At 43.0% G+C, this 21,149-nt stretch overlaps 2 protein-coding genes and 1 pseudogene across 3 annotated transcripts; all 3 read left to right on the plus strand.

Moving 5' to 3' along the window:
* Positions 1-385: 385 nt before the first annotated feature.
* LOC311004600 (olfactory receptor 6N2-like) lies at positions 386-1,312 on the plus strand (the record flags this gene model as incomplete). The annotated part of the gene is made up of 1 exon (XM_083996715.1): positions 386-1,312. One exon carries the CDS (start codon positions 386-388, stop codon positions 1,310-1,312), a length of 927 nt encoding a protein of 308 aa, XP_083852841.1.
* Positions 1,313-12,972: 11,660 nt separating this feature from the next.
* LOC311004152 (polyadenylate-binding protein 1A-like) lies at positions 12,973-16,421 on the plus strand (annotated as a pseudogene). The gene is made up of 3 exons: positions 12,973-13,233; positions 14,691-15,515; positions 16,406-16,421. The product of its transcript is annotated as a polyadenylate-binding protein 1A-like (transcript).
* A 1,875-nt stretch (positions 16,422-18,296) lies between these two features.
* Positions 18,297-19,223, plus strand: LOC311004602 (olfactory receptor 6N2-like; the record flags this gene model as incomplete). Its single annotated transcript, XM_083996717.1, has 1 exon — positions 18,297-19,223. One exon carries the CDS (start codon positions 18,297-18,299, stop codon positions 19,221-19,223), a length of 927 nt encoding a protein of 308 aa, XP_083852843.1.
* Positions 19,224-21,149: the final 1,926 nt, after the last annotated feature.

Consider the following 21,149-nt stretch of genomic DNA (forward strand, 5'->3'; position numbering starts at 1 on the left):
CACTGAGAATTGAAGCTCACTTTTTACTGAATAATCAAAGGCCACATTTTCCAGCGCAGACCTTTTGGTCTCCTGACACATTATACAAGTTTCAAACATCTTCTCTTGGTCGCTCTCTCTTTTCCACTCTTTGCAAAACCCCCAGAGTTCCATGAGGCTGTCCATGTGTTGACAGCTCGAGCCATGAGGGGTAAAGCAATCTGATAAAAGTCCGTACTCAGACTCATCCTCCAGTGTGAAAACTGGAGATGAACATGCTCCGAAGGGTCAGGTAACTGTGAATGAAAATACTCTCAGTTTACATTGTACAGGCTGATACCTTCTGTTATTGATACTTTAATTTGCCTGTTGTATTATCTGCCTCTTCTATCAATAAGGTCAATTAATGGATGATGAATTTAATGTGACTTATGTTACTCTTGGGGGGCATGTGGAAGTGGACAGATACAGATATATATATTTTGTGATTATCTTTACAGTATATATTCTTATAATTTGCAGTAATTCCACCATTGTGTACCTTATATGGACTCACCAGAACCTGCATGAGCCCATGTACATTTTCATCGCAGCTTTGTTACTGAACTCTGTTCTTCTGAGCACCGTCATCTACCCAAAGCTGCTGATTGACTTTTTGTCTGAAAAACAGGTTATATCTTATTCAGCTTGTCTCTTTCAGTTTCATATATTTTACTCTTTAGGTGGCTCAGAGTTCTTACTGTTGTCAGCCATGGCTTATGATAGGTATGTGTCTATATGTAAACCTCTGCAATATCCAGTTATCATGAGAAGAACCACAGTGATTTTCTTCCTGATCTTAGCCTGGCTCCTGCCAGCCTCTCAGGTCGCTGTGCCGGCCGGACTAAGTGCAAATAAGAAACTCTGCAGCTTCACTCTGAAAGCAGTTTTCTGTAACAACACTGTTTATAAACTGCAGTGTGTTGTTTCAAGTGCACAAATTATACACGATATGGTGATTTTGCTGAATGTTGCACTTCTGCCTGTCCTCTTCATCCTGTTCACATACACCAGGATACTGGTCATCTCCTATAGAAGCAGTAGAGAAGTGAGGAAGAAAGCTGCACAGACCTGTTTACCTCACCTGCTGGTTTTAATCAACTTTTCCTGTTTGTGTGCGTATGATGTTATCACAGTTCAGCTGGAATCGGATTTTCCAAAAACTGTACGTTTAATAATGACTTTGCAAATAGTGATGTATCATCCTCTGTTTAATCCAATAATGTATGGACTGAAAATGAAAGAAATCTCTAAACACCTGAAGAGGTTGTTTTCTCCAGCCAAAATTATCTGATGTATTAATGCTGAAGCAAATGTACAGACGTGATGTTACTATGTGATATTTAAAGAAAATAGTTTCAATTATTGTTTGTTTCTATGACAAATGCACATTAAGCAATACTGGGGCCCCTGATTTTGAACTCATTACACCTTTCTGAAAAACCCATCATGTTTGATTATTTGATGTGATACAGTTCATATTTCATTTGTAAACAACTAAATCTAAAAGATGAATGATGGTATTTCCTGACATGACAATTAGGTTAGATACAAATGCTGTTTTAGTCCAGAACATAGACACATTCAAATGGATAATGTGTGTCTTGCCACCATGTACCATATCAATATGAATAACTTTGTGCTTATTGATTGAGCTCATAATATTGATAATAACAGTAATACTTTACAGATATAGAATGAATGTGCAGTTAAATGGTGTCTTTTTGTACAATGACCTGGTGCCTTTATTGAGCAGGTTGTGATTCTCAGTTTGTGCCAAACAAAAGCACTTTAATCTGCAAGCGTGTAGTGACAGAAGACAGTAAATGTGCCAGGTCAAAAACTTCAAGGTTTCAGGTTTGATGTTACAAATTTGCAATAAAAAAAACTTCTGTATGATCAAAGAAGGAACCATGTCTCTTCATTTTGCAATGTTATTAGAGCATAATGATCTCCACTGCAGGTAAAGCACAATATAATCCACGTCTGTTGAACCTTGCCAAATGCAGAGATGCATTTACTTCCTTGATAAAAAATGAAATAAAATAAAAACAGGAGGGGGGAGGGGGGAAGAGGGAGAAGGGAGGAGGGAGAGGGGGGTTCTTGACTGTTGCTGTTCCGGAAAAGTCTCAGCGGGCGAGGTCACGTTTTTCTAGACTGACCCAGGGGGAGTATAAGGAATGAAAAACAAGAGAAAAACACTGTTAAAAAAAAACAAAAAAAAAACGTTTTTTTTTTTTTTTTCATTCCTGTAATCCGTCAGCATAGGGTGTGCTCCGGAGCTAGTCTCGGCACACATTTTATTATTATGAAACAAACCAAAAGCTAGAGCGCACACGCAGACATATTTTTTACAACTTTATTTTTCATTTTTCAATATTGAAAACATTTAGGTAATTGTTTAAGCATTTTGTACAAAAGTTGTGAACCCGCCCCCACCCCCCACCCCATCCAGGTGGCATCCCCTCAAACACACATACGTAACACTCACATATCTAACAGGTACACAACAGCATAAGAAGAAGAAAACAAACATATACCAGTACAAAAAATAATAATAATAATAATAATAAAAAAATAAAATAAAATAAAATAAAATAAAACAAAACACTCAGACAGAAAAGACTCAGACTAATCTGTGTTAATCGTTATAGTAAGAACACCAACATTCTGGACCACTAAAAAAACAGGTACCAACAGTCAGAGTATGAACATTGGGGAGACTATAGAATGGTAGCCCGAGAGAGAAAGGAAGACAAATGAATTACTGAATAAGCAATAAGCAAGTCAGGCAAAAGGCAGGCTCTTGATGTGTGTTATGAATTGTGACCAGGTTCTGTCATACTTGTCCTCTAACCCACGTATTGTATACCTGGTTTTTTCCAGGGCCAACCCCAACATTACCTCTCTAATCCAGTGAACATAAACAGGAGGGTTCTTCCCCTTCCAGTTCAGTAGTATCAAACGGCGGGCATGTAATGATGCGAAGGCAATTGCATTTTTGTGGAGGTGAGACAACTTTAGCTCATCCCTAACTACTCCGAAGATAGCTATTAAAGGGTCAGGCTGCAGTGTTTTTCCAGGTATAGCTGAGAGCGATTGGAAGATTGAGGACCAGAAGCCATACAAAGATGGACATGACCAAAACATATGTCCCAAAGAAACAGGAGAGTATTGACATCTAGGACAGTTTGGTTCAACGTTAGGGTATAATTTCGCCAGTCTGTCATTAGAATAATGCAACCTATGAACAACCTTGAATTGAATCAGGCCATGTCTAATACAGAGAGAAGATGTGTGTATACGCTGTATAGTATTCTTCCAAGTGTCCTCCGGTATTATTTCTCCAACTTCTCCTTCCCATGCTGCCTTGATTTTGTCCCACGTATGAGGGCAGCTATCCAGAATTAATGTATATATTTTTGATATTGCTCTTTTGTTATGTGGATTTACATTAAGGACTAAGTACAGTAAGTCTTTGGGGGGCAGAGATGGATACCCTGAGAAAGACTTAGAGGCAAAACTCCGGGCTTGAAGATATCGGAAGTGATGAGACTTTGGTAAACTATGGTCATCACATAAAAATTTAAATGAAGCAAAGCCATCGTCTGTGAAGAGGTCTTGAAAGTAAACCAGGCCGCTTCTGTGCCAGACTGCAAATGCCTGATCTATTTGAGATGGAGCAAAAAGATGATTAAACATTATTGGAGAGAAACTACATATATTTGTCAAATTGAAATGTTTTCTGAACTGACCCCAGATCTTAATTGAGTTCTGGACCACCACATTTGAGTTCAGTTCAGATGCTTTGATTTTTAGTGGGAGAGGGGCAGTTAAGACTGAGATTGGGGAGATCGGGAGTGTAGCTCTCAGCTCCATATCAGCCCAGATTGGACCTTCCTTATCCGCGAACGTGGTGATCCAATATGTCAGCTTGACAATATTAGCCGCCCAGTAGTAAAATAAAAAATTAGGTAAACCCAAACCACCATCAGGCTTAGCTCTCTCCAGACTTGCCTTTTTAATACGTGCAGGTTTTTTATTCCATATGAACGAAGAAATCAGGCGATCCAGCTGGGCAAAATAGGATTTGGGGAGAAAAACAGGAATCATTTGAAATAAATAAAGAAACCTGGGCATTACAGTCATCTTCACTGCATTTATCCGTCCTGCCAGTGAGAATGGTAGTTTAGACCACCTATCCAAGTCAGTCTTGGTACGGTCTAAAATTGACCTGTAGTTGTACTGGAAAATAGCCTTAATTGAGCCTGCTATTTCTATTCCTAGGTAAGTGAATTTATCAATTTGAATTTTGAAAGGGAAATTTTCATACGTTATCTGTTTTGCCAGATCATTTAATGGAAATAATAGAGATTTTGACAAATTAACTTTATACCCTGATATACTGAATTTTTGCAACCAATGGAGAAGGTGGGGCATGCTCTCAATTGGGTCTGATATTTGCAAAAGCAGATCATCAGCATAAAGCAAGGTTTTATGATTTATTTCTCCTCTGGATATACTCTTAATCCTGTCATCTGATCTAATAGCAATTGCCAGTGGTTCGATTGCGATGTCAAACAGGAAGGGCGACAGGCAGCAACCCTGCCTTGTACCTCTGTGGAGCGAAAAATATTCTGAGATCAGGCCATTTGTCCTGACAGCAGCCATAGGTGTTGAGTATAAGACTTTGATCCACTTACAAAAACTAGGCCCCATTCCAAACTTTCCTAAGGTTGCAAAAAGATAGGTCCATTCAATTCTATCAAACGCCTTTTCAGCGTCAAGGCTTAGAATAACTTCGGGTTGCACAGTTGAATGGGGGGAAAATAACACATTAAATAATCTTCTCAAATTAAAAAATGATTGCCGTCCAGGGATAAAACCTGTTTGATCCTCATTAATAATTGTGGGGATTATTGGGTCTAAACGTTGTGCAAGAGTTTTTGTTAAAATTTTGTAGTCGCAGCACAGGAGGCTTATTGGCCTGTATGAGCTACACTGTACAGGATCCTTATCTTTTTTTAGCAAAACTGAAATGGTGGCCTGAGTAAGTGTTTGTGGTAATTTCCCATTGGCCAGAGACTCATCATAGACTGATTTAAGAATGGGTGCAAGTTTGGAAGAAAATTCCTTGTAAAACTCGACGGGAAATCCGTCCGGACCTGGCGCCTTTCCTGCTTGACATGTCCTAATGGCATTCACTATTTCCTCAAGCGACAGTGGCTGCTCTAGAAGTGATTGCGCATCTGGAGAAATTTTTGGGATATCGAGCGAGTCAAGAAACGAGTAAATCTCCGATGGGCTACCATCTACCTCCGATTGATATAGAGTAGAATAATATTGTTTAAACTGGTCATTGATAGTTTGGGGGCTCCGAGATACAGAGTCAGCACCTGTGCTAATTTCAGGGATCATTTGATCAGCTGACTGTTGTTTAAGTTGGAGTGCTAGGAGCCTCCCCGCTCTATCTCCATGTTCATAATATACCTGTCTGGATTTAAAAATATTTCTTTCAGCTTTCCATGTCATAAGCGCATCAAATTCAGATTGCAACAGTAGTTTCTCCTTATAAAGGTCTGGCGTAGGTGAAAGAGCGTAGCGCCTGTCAATATCTGCGATTTTGTCGGCCAGCTCTTTAAGTTTTTTGGAACGCTCTTTATTCCTATGTGCCACATAAGAGATAACTTGGCCTCTAATATAAGCTTTCATAGACTCCCACAAAACTCCCCTTGACACATCCTGAGTGTCATTAACTTCCAAAAAGAAGTCAATCTGATTGTTGAGAAATGTTCTAAAATGTTCACATAAAAGTAGTTGCGGATCTAGCCGCCAAGTTCGTTGGGGAGCTACATTGGCTGGAAAAATTAGATCCATCTGTACTGGGCTATGATCTGAAAGCACTATACTGTGGTAATTGCTGCTAGAAATTAGAGGGAGGAGCTGGTTATCGACAATAAAGTAATCAATCCTGGAGTAACTGTGATGCACAGGAGAAAAGAAGGAGAAATGCTTCGTATTTGGATTTTTTGTCCGCCAGGGGTCTGATAGGCCATAAGAACGAAGAAAGGAGTTAATAGCCACTGCAGCTGACGAGAGAGTATTGGACCTTACACTTGATCTGTCTAGCTGGGCATTAAGGACGCAGTTGAAGTCCCCTCCTAGAATTAGTTTATATGAATTAAGATCTGGAAGAGTTGAAAAAAAATTAATAAAGAATTGTGCATTGTCCCAATTTGGTCCATAAATATTAGCTATTATTATAGGTGTATTAAAAAGTTTGCCCACTACAACAATATATCTGCCGTTAGCATCTGATATTACTTCAGAGTGTTCAAACGGAATCCCTTTTCTAATTAAAACTGCTGTTCCCCTTGCTTTATAATTAAAACGTGAATGATATATTTGTCCAATCCATTTACAATTTAGTCTTTTTTGGGAACTAATGTTTAAATGTGTCTCCTGCAGCAATATTACATCAGGTTTTAACGATTTCAGATGGCTAAATACCTTGCTCAGTTTAACCAAATTATTTAATCCTTTGACGTTCCAGCTAATGAACGAAACTGCTCCTTGTTGATTGTTTACATTACCCAAAACCATATTGCAACAATTTGAAATGATACGGTCCTACATGTTGGCTATGACTAAGTATTTCAGTACATGTCTGAGTCAAACCATAAACCACAAATAAGCCCAAAGGAAAACTGATAGACAGATAGACATAGATAAACCCCTTACCATCCTGGACTCCTGGGCTGGTCTTGCTTAAACCTAAGACTGCCCTGACAACTCCCCCCTCCCTCCTATGCATATAACACGTCTACTAGTCTAACCTGAACTCCTACACGAACTCTGCAAAGGGCAGAACAAAATACAGTAGGGCTTCCCTCTTAATATTATCATTGCTGCATGTTGTGCTGGCTTTTCTTATTTGGTAACAAGGTGGTACGATTCTTAAGACTTACAGTTGGAAGATATCCCCATAAGGAAAATAAAAAAATAAAAAGAATAAAAATAAAATAAACAACAATCAAACAAGATTATTGATAATAGTAGTGATAGGGGGATTCATTAAGCAAAGAAGGGAGGGGGGGGGGGGCGTTAGAAAATAAATATCAGAAGCTAAACATAAGGGTTATGGTGACAGATTGAGACTTAACATTAAATGCTTGCATTCACGTGGTAGAAAAAAAAAAGAAAAACAGGGAAGAATGAAACATTAAGATATTTTCCGGCAAGTGGTGTCTACATAAACCCTTAATGTAGTAACATATGCATATTCACAGTGTTGGGCAAGCTACTTGGAAAATGTAGTGAGCTAAGCTACAAGTTACTCTACATGAAATGAAGCTTCACTACACTAAAGCTACCCACCAGAGAAATGTAGCAAGCTACGCTACAATAAAATGACAAAAGTAGCTTAGCTACATCAAAGCTATTTTTATTTATTTTATTTTTTTACATCAAACCAATTTAATTCCAAGTAGGGGTGCACCGGGTGGCATTTTTTTGGCCGAAGCCGAATACCGAATAAAATCAAAACGCTTGGCCACATAACCGATTAATACCGAATACTGAAAGTGGTTTTAAAGTTGTTGTTTTTTTGTTTTTTTAATAGGGCCTATTGGATAAATAAAATATTTTTTTAGACTTAATTTTCAAAGAAAGTAAATGTTTATTGACTATTCTGACAGTTTTTGAATATGCCAGTTGCCGTTGCTCATCAAAAAAGCACAAGAAGTGAAATAAAGTTTTTCATTTATATCGGCCCATTGTGAGTGCTGAAAGATCTATGCATGTACATTCCCAAAAAACCCAAGTGTCTTTTAAAACAGTGGTTCCTAACCTTTCTTGGTCAGATTTTTTTTTAATTCATCTACTAGACATTTCAGGCGACCTCATTTGAATTTCAGGCGACCCCACGTGGGGTCCCGACCCCAAGGTTGGGAAACACTGTTTTAAAAGACGTCGGCCACGGACGGAGTGGGCGACAAGCTGGGACGAGGAGCTTTCGTCTTAACTGCTGCAGCCGTCTCTCCCTCTCATGCTGTTCAGGGTGTTTGGTTTTTAGATGATTCATTAAAAGGCGCGTTGCTACGTGAACTGTCCCCTCGCTCAGTCCTCTCAGTGACCGTGTCTCCGCTGCAGACAGGACGCACCGGGCTCTTGGAGCGACGTGCAACGGTGCGCGCGGTCGCTGTGCAGCGATAAAGTTGTCCAGCTACGGCTCTGATTCACGAACTTAACTATCCCTCCTCCTCTGTCACCTGCTGCGTGCTGCGCCGCTGCAGCAGATGGGCATCAGCAGATACGTACATGACATCACATGGAAGCGGTGCATTTAAGGTCTAGAGATGCCTGGGGAAATGTAGCTTCTGTGGACGCTACCGCGCTACTGATCAATAAAATAGCTTAACTACTGAAAAGCTATTTGATGTAGAAAACAGCGACGCTACGACCACGCTACTGAGAAATGTAGTTAAGTTACTAACGCCGCTACTTGTAACGACGCTACTGCCCAACACTGCATATTCATCATGTGTCATCAGTCCATATTCTTTTTTCCCCCTCCTTCATTTATATTCCTTAGATAACTGTAAAATGTCACTTAGCCTTGTCCATAGTTCAAACATAAAGTGCATCCAACCGTAGTGTGGTGATGTTCCTCAGTCAAAATATAAGTCAGCATGTACATGTCAGCATATATGATACCTGTTGGGCCCGTGAATTAACTGTCACTCTCCCTCCGTCTCTCGTGGGTGCAGCTTGGTCTCGATGTAGTGTTTTGCCTCCGCCGGGTCTTCGAAAGATACCTGCTCGCCAGCTGGGGCCGTGATCTTCAGTGTCGCTGGATACAGGAGACCGTATTTCACGCCCGTGCACCGGCGAAGCATTCTTCTCACCTCGGTGAAAGCTGCTCTCTTTTTTCTGACGGCGGCCGAGTAGTCTGGGTAGATGCTGAAACGCTTGCCTTTGTGGGTGATGGGACCTGCACTCGCAGCCTTTCTCAGAACATCTACTTTCTCCTGAAAGTAGTGGAACTTGACGATTAATGGCCGCGGGGCATCCCCATCCTTTGGTCTCGGTTGCAGGCTCCTGTGTGCGCGATCGAGCGTCGGCGTATAGTCGAGGGCGAGCGCTTCCTTTAGCAATTCGGCCACGGCTTTCTCTGGTCGTATGTTCCCAAATCCCTCTTCGACTCCAACTAGTCTGCAGTTATCTCGTCGCTGTCGGGACTCCAAATCTTCGGTCTTGTCTGCCAGCCGAGTGACTTGTGCAGTTAGCGAACTGACTTTAGTTTCAAGTGCTACAACACGGTTAGCCTGGTCATTAGCTTCCTCCTCGAGATCTCCGATGCGGGTTGAGAATGTGGCGTTTTGTGTCTGTACTTCTCCAATTACCTTTGTGAAATCTGCGCGCACATTTAGGATTTCTCTTCTTAAGTCACTCGCCAAGGTGTCTATTTTCTTGTGCAGTTCACCTGCAGCAGCCACCACAGACGAGTCGATCCTGGATAGCACGCTTCGCTCCGTTTGTTTTATGGCAGCCATGATTGCGTCGAGATCCGACCCTGACCCCTCTTCCGCGGGCGGATCCATGTCGGGCGAGTCTGAGGCTTCCGGCCCTTGCTTCGGATTGTGAGATTTGGGCATCACGAGCAGCTTTTAAAACAAATTTCTTTTAAAAACACACCTAATTCGAGGAGGGTGGGTCTTTAGAGACACGTTTGCACCGGGAAAGACGGGAGGGAGAGGATGAATATTAAGTTAATGTTCAATCTAGGCAGAGCTCACAAAAATACGTCCTCACATGTCGCTGCTCAGCTGCGCCCCCCACGCAGACATATTTTTTACAAGAAAAACAAAAAAAATCGGTGAAGCAGGATTTCATTTGCCAAACCCCACGCAATGTGAAGAAGAAGAGGCTGCCTTCGAAAAAAGAATGAAAGAACGGAATGAGAGGAACGTTAGCACGTTGATCAGTTAGCGTCATTGTTGAAAAGCCATGTGTGATTAATGTTTAGTCAGTTATATTGTTAAACCAACATATTTCTCCCCTGTTTAAGGGCTTTGTCATTCCAGTTATCATTGTTAACGAGAGCAAATCTGCGCCGTTTTACCACTTGGCAGTTCCGCTTAGTAGCTGTGAAAAGCCACATCGGGTAGTTGGCCATGCGCCGACATTTTGCTAATCAAGCTAACTACGTAGCCCACGTTGCTAATGGTAGGATACCCAGTAACTAGTGGCTATGCTCTCAATTTTCGTGAAGATATCGAAGAGACCAAGACAAATAACCATTGCACTTTTGACGGCCGGCATTGGGAGACGGTTGTTAATCAAGTACATAGTTAGTATAACCCCTTAAAATCGTTGAATTGCCGGTGAACATGCGTCGTCAGACATGAATCCCAGCGTGCCTTGCTTCCCTAAGTAGTCCATGAGCCAAGACCCCAAAATTGGCCTCCCGCAATCGAACGGGTGGGCAATTTCTAGTTTGTTTTTTTGACTTGGTAGACATCTCTAGTGAACAGTTTGGCATGATAACCATTGCAAACAGGTAGCTTAGTGGTGGTTATCATGTGTTGAATAGGTGGACCGGTAGAGTGGAAACTTGAAAACTGTGTATAGTGCTTGTTCGGTATTATGCTGTTTGTTGACCACTCAGTGCCTAAATCACTTCAAGGATGTTTTTCCCTTTTATCAAGACCCTACTGTAATAATAATAGACTCACCTCAGGAATATGTGAATGAAAATGTGATAAAAATTAGAACATACACATGAAATAGCCAACGTTTTTAGAGTGTTTTACTTTTCATGCAATAACAAGAACAAACAAATATTTTTTTACACAATTAAAATCAACTAAAGAGCTTGCTCCTTCTGTCACAAATAGTGTGGAGCATACTGCCAGTACAGTATTTCAAGTGTCCATCTGTCAATGACCTACGCCTGGCCAACAGCCTGAACGAGTTCTACTGCCGCTTAGAAAGACAATGGAACAGACCTGATATCCCCCACAGCTCCAACCACCAGCCATCGATCAGCAACAGCTCCTCCAAACCTGGATCACCTACACAGCCCCACACCCAAGTGCCACCCTCCCCCACACCTCTCACACCTCTCTCCATCATAGAAATCAAATCAAATCAAAGAAGGAGAGGTGAAGAGACTGTTTAAACGGCTGAACCCATGCAAAGCTGCAGGCCCAAACTCTAGCCGTTTTCCTACTAACATCAGCGGGTCGACGCAGGTTTTTTAAATGCGGGTCGACCCGCTAACAATCGGCATTTGGCTCCTTTCCCATTGACCAAAATGAGCCGGGTCTGTCTGTCTAACCCCCGCATAAACCAGTCGCCCCGCTTTCATTCGCAGTGCGAGAAACACCGTGTCATGCCCCAGCCGCCCGCCACGGAGGACAGCGAGTCTGCCGCGGCCGCCTTATGATGGACGTCCGCGGCACAACATGTCAGTTAAACAGACTGTCGCTTCTTTTTTTTCCAATCTTTTTTGGTCAGTGTTCTTTGATCTTCAAATCCCAGTCTTGAATGCAAGCAGAGCTTTGTTTTGGTAGCCTACGTGAGACGCGACTGGTGCGATGATGTGGCATCACGTAACACCCAATGTCATCACATAAATTAGCGGGTTGAGCCGGGTCTGGTGTTCCCACTGCAAGCCGATCAGAGCCGAGCCGATTGAAGGCGATTTTAACCCGCGTCGCTTGCTGAGTCATTTGACGCGGGTCGACGGGGGGGCATACATCAGTCCGACTGAAAAGTCCGACAGCTCATTTCTCCGACTACCCATTCTACAGTGTTAAGGTTAGGTTTAGGGTAAGGTTGAGGGTTAGGGCTACTTAAGTCGGAGAAATGGGAGGTCGGACTAATGGACTCAAAAATAAAGAAATGTATGGTCGGAGAAATGGGTAGTCAGACAGACGTCCCGGGTTGACGCGGGTCGGTGCGTTTGTGGGTTTAAATGGGTTTTTTGGCCAGTGGGAAAGGGGTATAAGTCTCCCCCTCCACCCTGAAGCACTGAGCCAATCAGCTGTCTTCGGTGTTCACACACATTTTTACACCTCACTGGAGAACTGTCATGTGCCAGCTTGCTTCAAGGCCTCAGCCATTGTTCCAGTTCCCAAAAAGACAAGGCTCACAGGCCTTAATGACTACAGACCCGTTGCTCTGACTTCTGTGGTCATGAAGACTTTTGAGTGCCTCGTCTTGACCCACCTTAAGGACATTACAGTTCACCTACAGAGCCAACTGATCTGTAGATGATGCTGTAAACATGGCCCTCCACTAGCACCTGGACTTCCCAGGATCCTACGCCAGGATACAGTTTGTGGACTTCAGCTCTGCCTTCAATACGATCATCCCAGCTCTGCTCCGTGACAAGCTCTCCCAGCTTAATGTGCCTGACTCCATGTGCAGGTGGATTACGGACTTCCTGACTGACAGACGGTAGTTCGTGAGGCTGGGGAAGCATGTCTCTGACACCCGGACCATCAGCACTGGATCCCCCCAAGGTTGCGTCCTTTCTCCTCTGCTGTTCTCCCTGTACACCAACAGCTGCACATCTGGACACCAGTCTGTCAAGCTCCTGAAATTTGCTGACACCACCCTCATCGGCCTCATCTCTGATGGGGACGAGTCGGCCTACAGCAGCGAGACGGACCCTCTGGTGTCATGGTGCAGCATGAACAACCTGGAGCCCAACGCTCTGAAGACAGTGGAGATGATAGTGGACTTCAGAAAGGACCAAGCTGCCCTCCCCCCTGTCATCCTCTGTGACTCTACAGCAACCCTGGTTGAGTCCTTCCTCTTCCTGGGCACCACCATCTCCCAGGAGCTCCAATGGGAGCAGAACATCAGCTCCCTCACCAAGAAGCCTCAGCAGAGGATAGGCTATACTTCCTGCTGCAGCTGAAGAAGTTTCACCTCCCTGTGAAGATGCTGGTGAACTTCTACACTGCCACCACTGAATCCATCCTCACATCCTCCATGTCAGTCTGGTGTGCTGCAGCTACAGCCAGAGACAAGGCCAAACTGCAGCGTGTCATTCACTCTGCCCAGAGGACGATCGGCTGCAGCCTCCCATCTCTTCAAGAGCTGTACATCTCCAGGACCCGGACCTCACGCCACAAGAACAGTTTCTTCCTCTCTGCAGTCAGCCTAATGAACAATGCCCCAGTTCCCCCTAAACCTATGGATGTAATATGCTATAATGTTAACTCATTGAGTGCCGCGCTCCTTTCCAAAGTTTTAGTCAAGTGTACCGGCAATTTAGACCATTTTTGACTTTTTATGTAGAGCCATAGTGTATTCTATATTATTGCCACCAACACATACTGTAGCTCAATTGAAAGGTTTAACTTTATGCTTCAAATGACCACAAACCGTTTGTTTCTACGTGCCACCGTTCCTGAGAAAAGTCAAGCTAAACATGGCTGGGTTTCACCAAAATCCCTCCTTTTTTTCTAGAAAAGGAGATAGAGCGTCTTTTATGAAAGCTGCTCTGTTTGTGCCTGTCGCTCTTCTCACACTCGCATTTCTGGATCAAAGGGCTCGTATAAGATAAATATATTCAACAATTGTTGTTCTATTCACAAAACCACCATCGGGGGCGGGGGGGCGCCACTAAACAACAATAACACAGACGCACCGTGCCGTGTCACAGCCTCTAGCCGCGGAACGTGAGGGTCTGTCGGCCACAGCGCCTCGGGAAGACCGGTCCCGCCGGTGGTCGCGGTCCTTCTGTGGTACGGGTCGGTGATGCCGGTCTGCTTTGGCCCAGAGACCATCAGATTTTACCGCGGGAGGACTTTGGGGAGGACACGGTGTTGCTCCAGATGAAGACCGGGCGGGACAGTCGGCTGAGAGCTTCCTGTTTCTGCTCCGAGCTGCTGCTGCAGCCTCGCGGGTGAGAGCAGAGCAGCTGCTGCATCTGCATGCAGAACTCCTTTTGCAAAAGCCGAGTTATGATAAAAACTTCCAGATCATGAGCTGTCATGTGACTTTGATCGTCATCTATTTCAGTTCACCTCGTCATAGAGTCCCCAAATTTACATATAATGTGTATTAAAGTGTCTATTTTCATAATTTAAAAAAAAGGCAAAAAACGAAAAATCTCGTTTTTGGCACTCAACGCATGGGAACGAAAAACGAGAAATTACGTGGTTGGCACTCAATGAGTTAATGTCATCTTTACTCACTACATCTTAGCCTTCTTAACCTTGGATGTATATATAAACATTAAAAATGTTCCCTGTATAATGTGATTTCACATAAGTCCTCTGCTACTTCCTGCTAACAGCAGTATTAAAGCCGATTTTCCCCCTCGCTCCCTCATGCACCCAGTGGAATTAGCGCCAACTAGTGGTGCAAACAAATATTATCTGCAGGGCCTTTCTGCAACTGCAAAGGCGCTCTAAATCATCAGTAGTGGCACACAAATTATGAAATGTGCAACATCGGAGAATGGCCATAATTGGTGTATATGGCATTTTTATGGTCAAAATAGTGAATGCATGATAAATATTGTTAAGCTACTCTTGTGCGAAGGTTATCATACCAATTAATAATCTGGACATATATAGGAATAATAAAATAGCAACAAGAATTTGCCCACCCTTTCGATTGCGATTGGTGGTCTGGCTCATGGACTAAAGGCCTCCCTATATGTGGGGGACCTGCATTCTGACGTGACCGATGCCATGCTGTCCGATAAATTCAGCCCGGCAGGTCCCATCATCTCCATCAGAGTATGCAGAGACATGATCACCCGTCGATCCCTCGGATATGCCATGTCAACTTCCAACAGCTAGCTGACGCTGAAAGAGCCCTGGGCACCATGAATTTCGATGTAATCAAAGGCAGACCCCTCCGCATCATGTGGCGTGACCCCTCACTGAGGAAGAGTGGAGTGGGAAACATGTTCATCAAGAACCTGGACAAGTCCATCGCCTTCTCTGCGTTCAGAAACATCCTTTCCTGCAAGGTAGTTTGTGATGAAAATGGCTTAAAGGGTTACGACTTTGTACACTTTGAGACCCACAAGGCTGCTGAGTGGGCCATTGAGAAAATGAATGGCATGTTGCTCAATGACAGAAAAGTATTATTGTTGGACACTTTAAATCTCGCAAAGAGAGAGAGTCTGAGCTCGGGGCCAGAGAGTTTACCAAAGTTGACATGAAGAACTTTGGGGAGGACATGGACGACGAGAAGCTTAAGGAGTTATTTGGACCTGCACTCAGTATTATGACTGATGAGAGCGGCAAATCCAAGGGCTTTGGCTTTGTTAGCTTTGAGCGCTACGAAGACGCACAGAAGGCCATAGACGACATGAATGGTAAAGAGCTGAACGGCAGGCAAGTGTACGTGGGCCGTGCACAGAAGAAAGGAGAGGGCCAAAACGAGCTCAAGTGCAAATTTGAACAGATGAAACAAGATCGCATGACGAGATACCAGGGTGTGAATCTGTACTTGAAAAACAGGTGTGTCCTGTCCTGACATTTTGAGGACAGTTCCAATGCATTTCCTATGGGACAAAAAAAATCTGAAAAAGTTTAATATTTGAAAAAAAGTATTTAAAAAATGTATGTCCAGAAGAAGCTGCACAATTTGATGTTTTAATCGTTGAAGTAGCAGAAAGTATACAGGACTAGTTGGACTGCAAAAAATGCCGGAAGATGTGAGAATTACTAGAAAGAGCATTTCCATAAGGAAAATGCGTGTGAATGCTGAAAGCCATAGCTGAAGCCATGCTGAACATAAGAAATTGACAAAGAGAGGAAATTTAGGAATGAGGGTCAGCGTCAGAAGCTGTGGAGACGCTGTGGATACTCGTGGATGGAGTGAGGATGACGGCTACAGTTTTCTCTTCTTTTACTATTTATTTTATTTTTTCTATTTTGATTTGACAGTGCAAACATGTGATCGGATCTCACCGTGGACATGGAGACGCATGTTAACGCCAGGTGTAACTGACTCCGGGTCAGTTTGTCAGCAGCTGTCCCACCTGCTCTGAGCCTCGTGGCAGTGATGACATCACCTGCCTCCATTGGTCCTGGAGCTCAACACCTGGCAGCACGAGGCCCCACCCCCTAATCCCAGCCAGTCCAAATACGGGCAGAGGGGGAGACTTCAGTTCACACAGGTTAGTGGTAGTGATAGAGCTGCCACCTGCTGACATGGTTCTGACCTGGTTCTGGTCCATTTTTGACCTGGTTCTGGTCCGGTTCTGATCTGGTCATGATCTGGTTCTAGTCGCTACAGCGACTGATACAAAGAGCAGTGAGGTGTTTATGGTTCTACAGAGATTATCTTGGTCAGGTGCATTCTAACAGGTGTGTCCTGTTCTAACAGGTGTGTTCTGTTCTAACAGGTGTGTTCTGTACTAACAGGTGTGTGTCCTGTCCTGACATTTTGAGGACCGGTCCAATGCATTTCCTATGATGACGGCTACAGTTACCTGTCCTGACATTTTGAGGACCATTCCAATGCATTTTCTATGGGACAAAAAAATCTGAAAAAGTGTAATATTTGAAAAAAAGTATAAAAAGTATTTAAAGAAATGAATATCCAGAAGAAGCTGCACAATTTGATGTTTTAATTGTTGAAGTAGCACAAAGTATACAGGACTAGTTGGACTGCAAAAAATGCCGGAAGATGTGAGAATTACTAGAAAGAGCATTTCCTGAAGAAAATGTGTATGAATGCTGAAAGCCATAGCTGAAGCCATGCTGAATTAGCAGAAGAAATTGACAAAGAGAGGAAATTTAGGAATGAGGGTCAGCGTCAGAAACTGTGGAGACGTTGTGGATACTCGTGGATGGAGTGAGGATGACGCTACAGTTTTCTCTTCTTCTACTATTTATTTTTTTGATTTACCAGTGCAAACATGTGATTGGATCTCAACGTGGACATGGAGACGAATGTTAACGCCAGGGGTCCGTTTCAGGAAGCAGGCTCAACATCAGAGTTTCCACTAATCTCGCTTTCTGAAAGGGACCCCAGGTGTAACTGACTCCGGGTCAGTTTGTCAGCAGCTGTCTCACCTGCTCCGAGCCTCGTGGCCGTGATGACATCACCTGCCTCCATTGGTCCTGGAGCATCCTCCTCTTATGGCCTCTATACACTGTGCGATTTTAGCAGTCTTATAAGACTATTGCATGACACACTGTGCGACATGGATCTAATCATCTTTGGTACGACGTCAAGTTTGACGTGTGCAGACTGTACGATGATCGTTCTACTGAATCGCAGGTCGCCCGCTACCCTCCCTCCCTCCCTCTTCACACACAGACACACACACACGTGTCTGTCACCGGCACCAGAGGAGCAGTAGCCCACCACCAGTTGTCGTTTAGCGCCGTCCGTTATTTAAAAATGAAATCACGGCCTGTATTGGTACCGGAGGACATCACAGCGGTACCGTCACATAATAAGAGCTATCTACGAGGACGAAGTCACCTCTCCCGGCGTAAACACATCAATGTTCTCTGGTAGGCGACCGCTTCTCATCACAGTCTGCACATGGGTTTCTTTTTTTTTTTTTTTTTTTTTGACATAGTTTCACACACAACCTTTCTGATGGCTGTAGCCTATGTTCCTCCTTCTTCTGCGACAGTAAAAGGAAGCAAACACTTTTCCAGACAAGATGACATAAACTATTCGTTTTTTTTAATTGAATGACTATTTACTCGGAAATAATTGCTCATCCCTGTCATCTGCGCCACCATAGTAAAACTGATAGACGTCCATCAGCTGATTAGTAGACGTACGTCGTAGCAGTTTTCTGACACTGTCAGAATTTAATCGCAGGTCGTCTTTGGTCGCAAGACGCTGACAACGGCCGTCCTAGAACCTATCTCACAGTGCGACGTAAGACGGCCGATTTAGAGCCACGACCAAAGATTTCGCCACGATTCTCCTACGATGGTCGTCTTTCGTCTGCGACGGCCCAAACTCGCACAGTGTGTACCGGGCAGTAGTCTCTTTTCCACTCTTTGCAAAACCCCCAGAGTTCCATGAGGCTGTCCATGTGTTGACAGCTCGAGCCATGAAGGGTAAAGCGATCTGATAAAAGTCCGTACTCATACTCAACCTCCTCAGTGTGAAAACTGGAGATGAACATGCTCCGAGGGGTCAGGTAACTGTGAATGAAAATACTCTCAGTTTACATGTGGCTACATTGTACAGGCTGATACCTTCCGTTATTGATACTTTAATTTGCCTGTTGTATAATCTGCCTCTTCTATCAATAAGGTCAATTAATGGATGATGAATTTAATGTGACTTATGTTACTCTTGGGGGGCATGTGGAAGTGGACAGATACAGATATATATATTTTGTGATTATCTTTACAGTATATATTCTTATAATTTGCAGTAATTCCACCATTGTGTACCTTATATGGACTCACCAGAACCTGCATGAGCCCATGTACATTTTCATCGCAGCTTTGTTACTGAACTCTGTTTTTCAGAGCACCGTCATCTACCCAAAGCTGCTGATTGACTTTCTGTCTGAAAAACAGGTCATATCTTATTCAGCTTGTCTCTTTCAGTTTCATATATTTTATTCTTTAAGTGGCTCAGAGTTCTTACTGTTGACAGCCATGGCCTATGATAGGTATGTGTCTATATGTAAACCTCTGCAATATCCAGTTATCATGAGAAGAACCACAGTGACTTTTTTCCTGATCTTAGCATGGCTCATGCCGGCCTCTCAGGTTGCTGTGTCGACCGTACTCAGTGCGAATGAAAAACTCTGCAGCTTCACTCTGAAAGCAATTTTCTGTAACAACGCTATTTATAAACTGCAGTGTGTTTTTTCGAGTGCACAAGTTATATACGATATGATGGTTTTGCTGAATGTTATAGTTCTGCCTGTCCTCTTCATCCTGTTCACATACACCAGGATACTGGTCATCTCCTATAGAAGCAGCAGAGAAGTGAGGAAGAAAGCTGCACAGACCTGTTTACCTCACCTGCTGGTTTTAATCAACTTTTCCTGTTCGTGTGCGTATGAAGTTATCACAATTCGGCTGGAATCGGATTTTCCAAAAACTGTAAGTTTAATAATGACTTTGCAAATAGTGACGTATCATCCTCTGTTTAATCCAATAATGTATGGACTGAAAATGAAAGAAATCTCTAAACACCTGAAGAGTTTGTTCTCTCCAGCCAAAATTATCTGATGTATTAATGCTGAAGCAAATGTACAGATGTGATGTTACTATGTGATATTTAAAGAAAATATTTTCAATTATTGTTTGTTTCTATGACAAATGCACATTAAACATTACTGGGGCCCCTGACTTTGAACTCATTACACCTTTCTGAAAAACCCATCATGTTTGATTATTTGATGTGATACAGTTCATATTTCATTTGAAAACAACTAAATCTAAAAGATGAATGATGGTATTTTCTGACATGACAATTAGTTAGATACAAATGCTGTTTTTGTCCAGAACATAGACACATTCAAATGGATAATGTGTGTCTTTCATGGTAATACCATATGAATAACTTTGTGCTCATTGATTGAGCTCATAATATTGATAACTAGAAAATTTCCTCTGGGAAATTTTGATAGGACCACGGGGGGCTACTGCCGGTTTTGCTACCTCTGTCAACATGGGAATCAAACCCACGACCTTAAGGTCAAGACAGAGCTGATCAGACAGACACATGATCATCTTTCTATAAGAAACTGAGGAGCTGTAATCACATTAAATTACCTGTGTGTTGGTGTTTGTGTGTGTGTATCTCTTTAATAACATTTAATTACCTGTGTGTGTTTCTGTGTGTGGGAGAGGAGTGCACGTACAGTATGTGTATGTTACCAATGTGTTTTGGTGTGTGTGTGTCTGTAACTGTAATCACATGAAGCTACCTGTATGTGTTGGTATGTGTGGCTCCAGGTGGATTGTTTATAAACATGTTAATAAGCGCCAGGTGGATTGTTTATGAACCTTAACGAGCTCTGGCCTGAGGCTCAGAGGTTACCATGGCAACTTGAGACGGTTGCAAATGACGCTAGGGGGCCCCCAGGCTGAGGCAGACAGAAACGTGGAGAAAAAGAGCGATTTTCTGCCTCTGCACTGGTCTCGCATTTAGGCTTATTCTGACAAAACGGTAACTCCTATCAGAAAAAAACACACCCCGTGAGCGTCACAAGGACTTCTTGAACACTTTGGTGTGATTTTGGTGTTTCTACAGTAAATATTTTGCTGAAATGTGCAATTCTAAAACAGGGGTCCGTTCCGCTTCTCACAGAAAATCTTTGTATTGGAGTCAATGAGGAGCAGAGACAGACGTGGCCGCACTTAGAGGCTGACAATTCGAATTTTGTAAGTCTCTCAGATATTTTGAGCACATGATGAGATAGATAACAAGATTGTCTACAAATTCTGAAAAAATCATGTGTGTAGAGTGTAAATTGTGTCCAGGAGGAGTGTGGAAAGAGAAAAGTTTCAGATGATTTCAGACAACTTCTCCCACTCTAACCGATGATGTCACGCACTCTGACACGAACATTCCGTGCAATACACACCCATTATAATCTCATAATTTCTCCAAAAATGATCATGGTGATTGATCAGGGAATTATCAAAAACTACATATAATACCTCTGGATAAATTGCATGAATGGGGACCAGGTGTTATGTGATACTTTTATGGTAAATGTAAGAATTTGAGTGTTCAGTTAGCAGATTGTAACAGTGTTTAAGTGATAGTTTTGTTTGGTCTTTCCAGTTGAGTAGAATATTTTTTTGGCCACGGTTGTAGAGATGAGGATGAATGTTTGAAGATGTTTTGGGGGTTGATAAAGAGGAGAGCAGAGGCCTGTACTGCGAAGCCAGTTTAGTGGGTTAGCGAGGTATGTTGAGTGTAAAGCCAGCCTCTCCTGTACTGCGACGGTGGCTGTCTTTTAACGAGGCTAGATCACCATGGTAACTTATGCTTAGCTCATAACCTGGTCCCGACCAGGTTATGTTCCGAGTTTAATCATAAAACCGGCTATAAAAGCGCCGCTGTTTCACTATTTTAACTCGTTTACAGCTGGCGGCACCTTTACTTTGAAAGTCCAGTGGAGCTGGATCAGAACGGAGCGTTTG

The sequence above is a fragment of the Trachurus trachurus genome (genome assembly GCF_905171665.1).
Source record: "Trachurus trachurus genome assembly, chromosome: 21".
NCBI classification, from domain to species: Eukaryota; Metazoa; Chordata; class Actinopteri; order Carangiformes; family Carangidae; genus Trachurus; species Trachurus trachurus.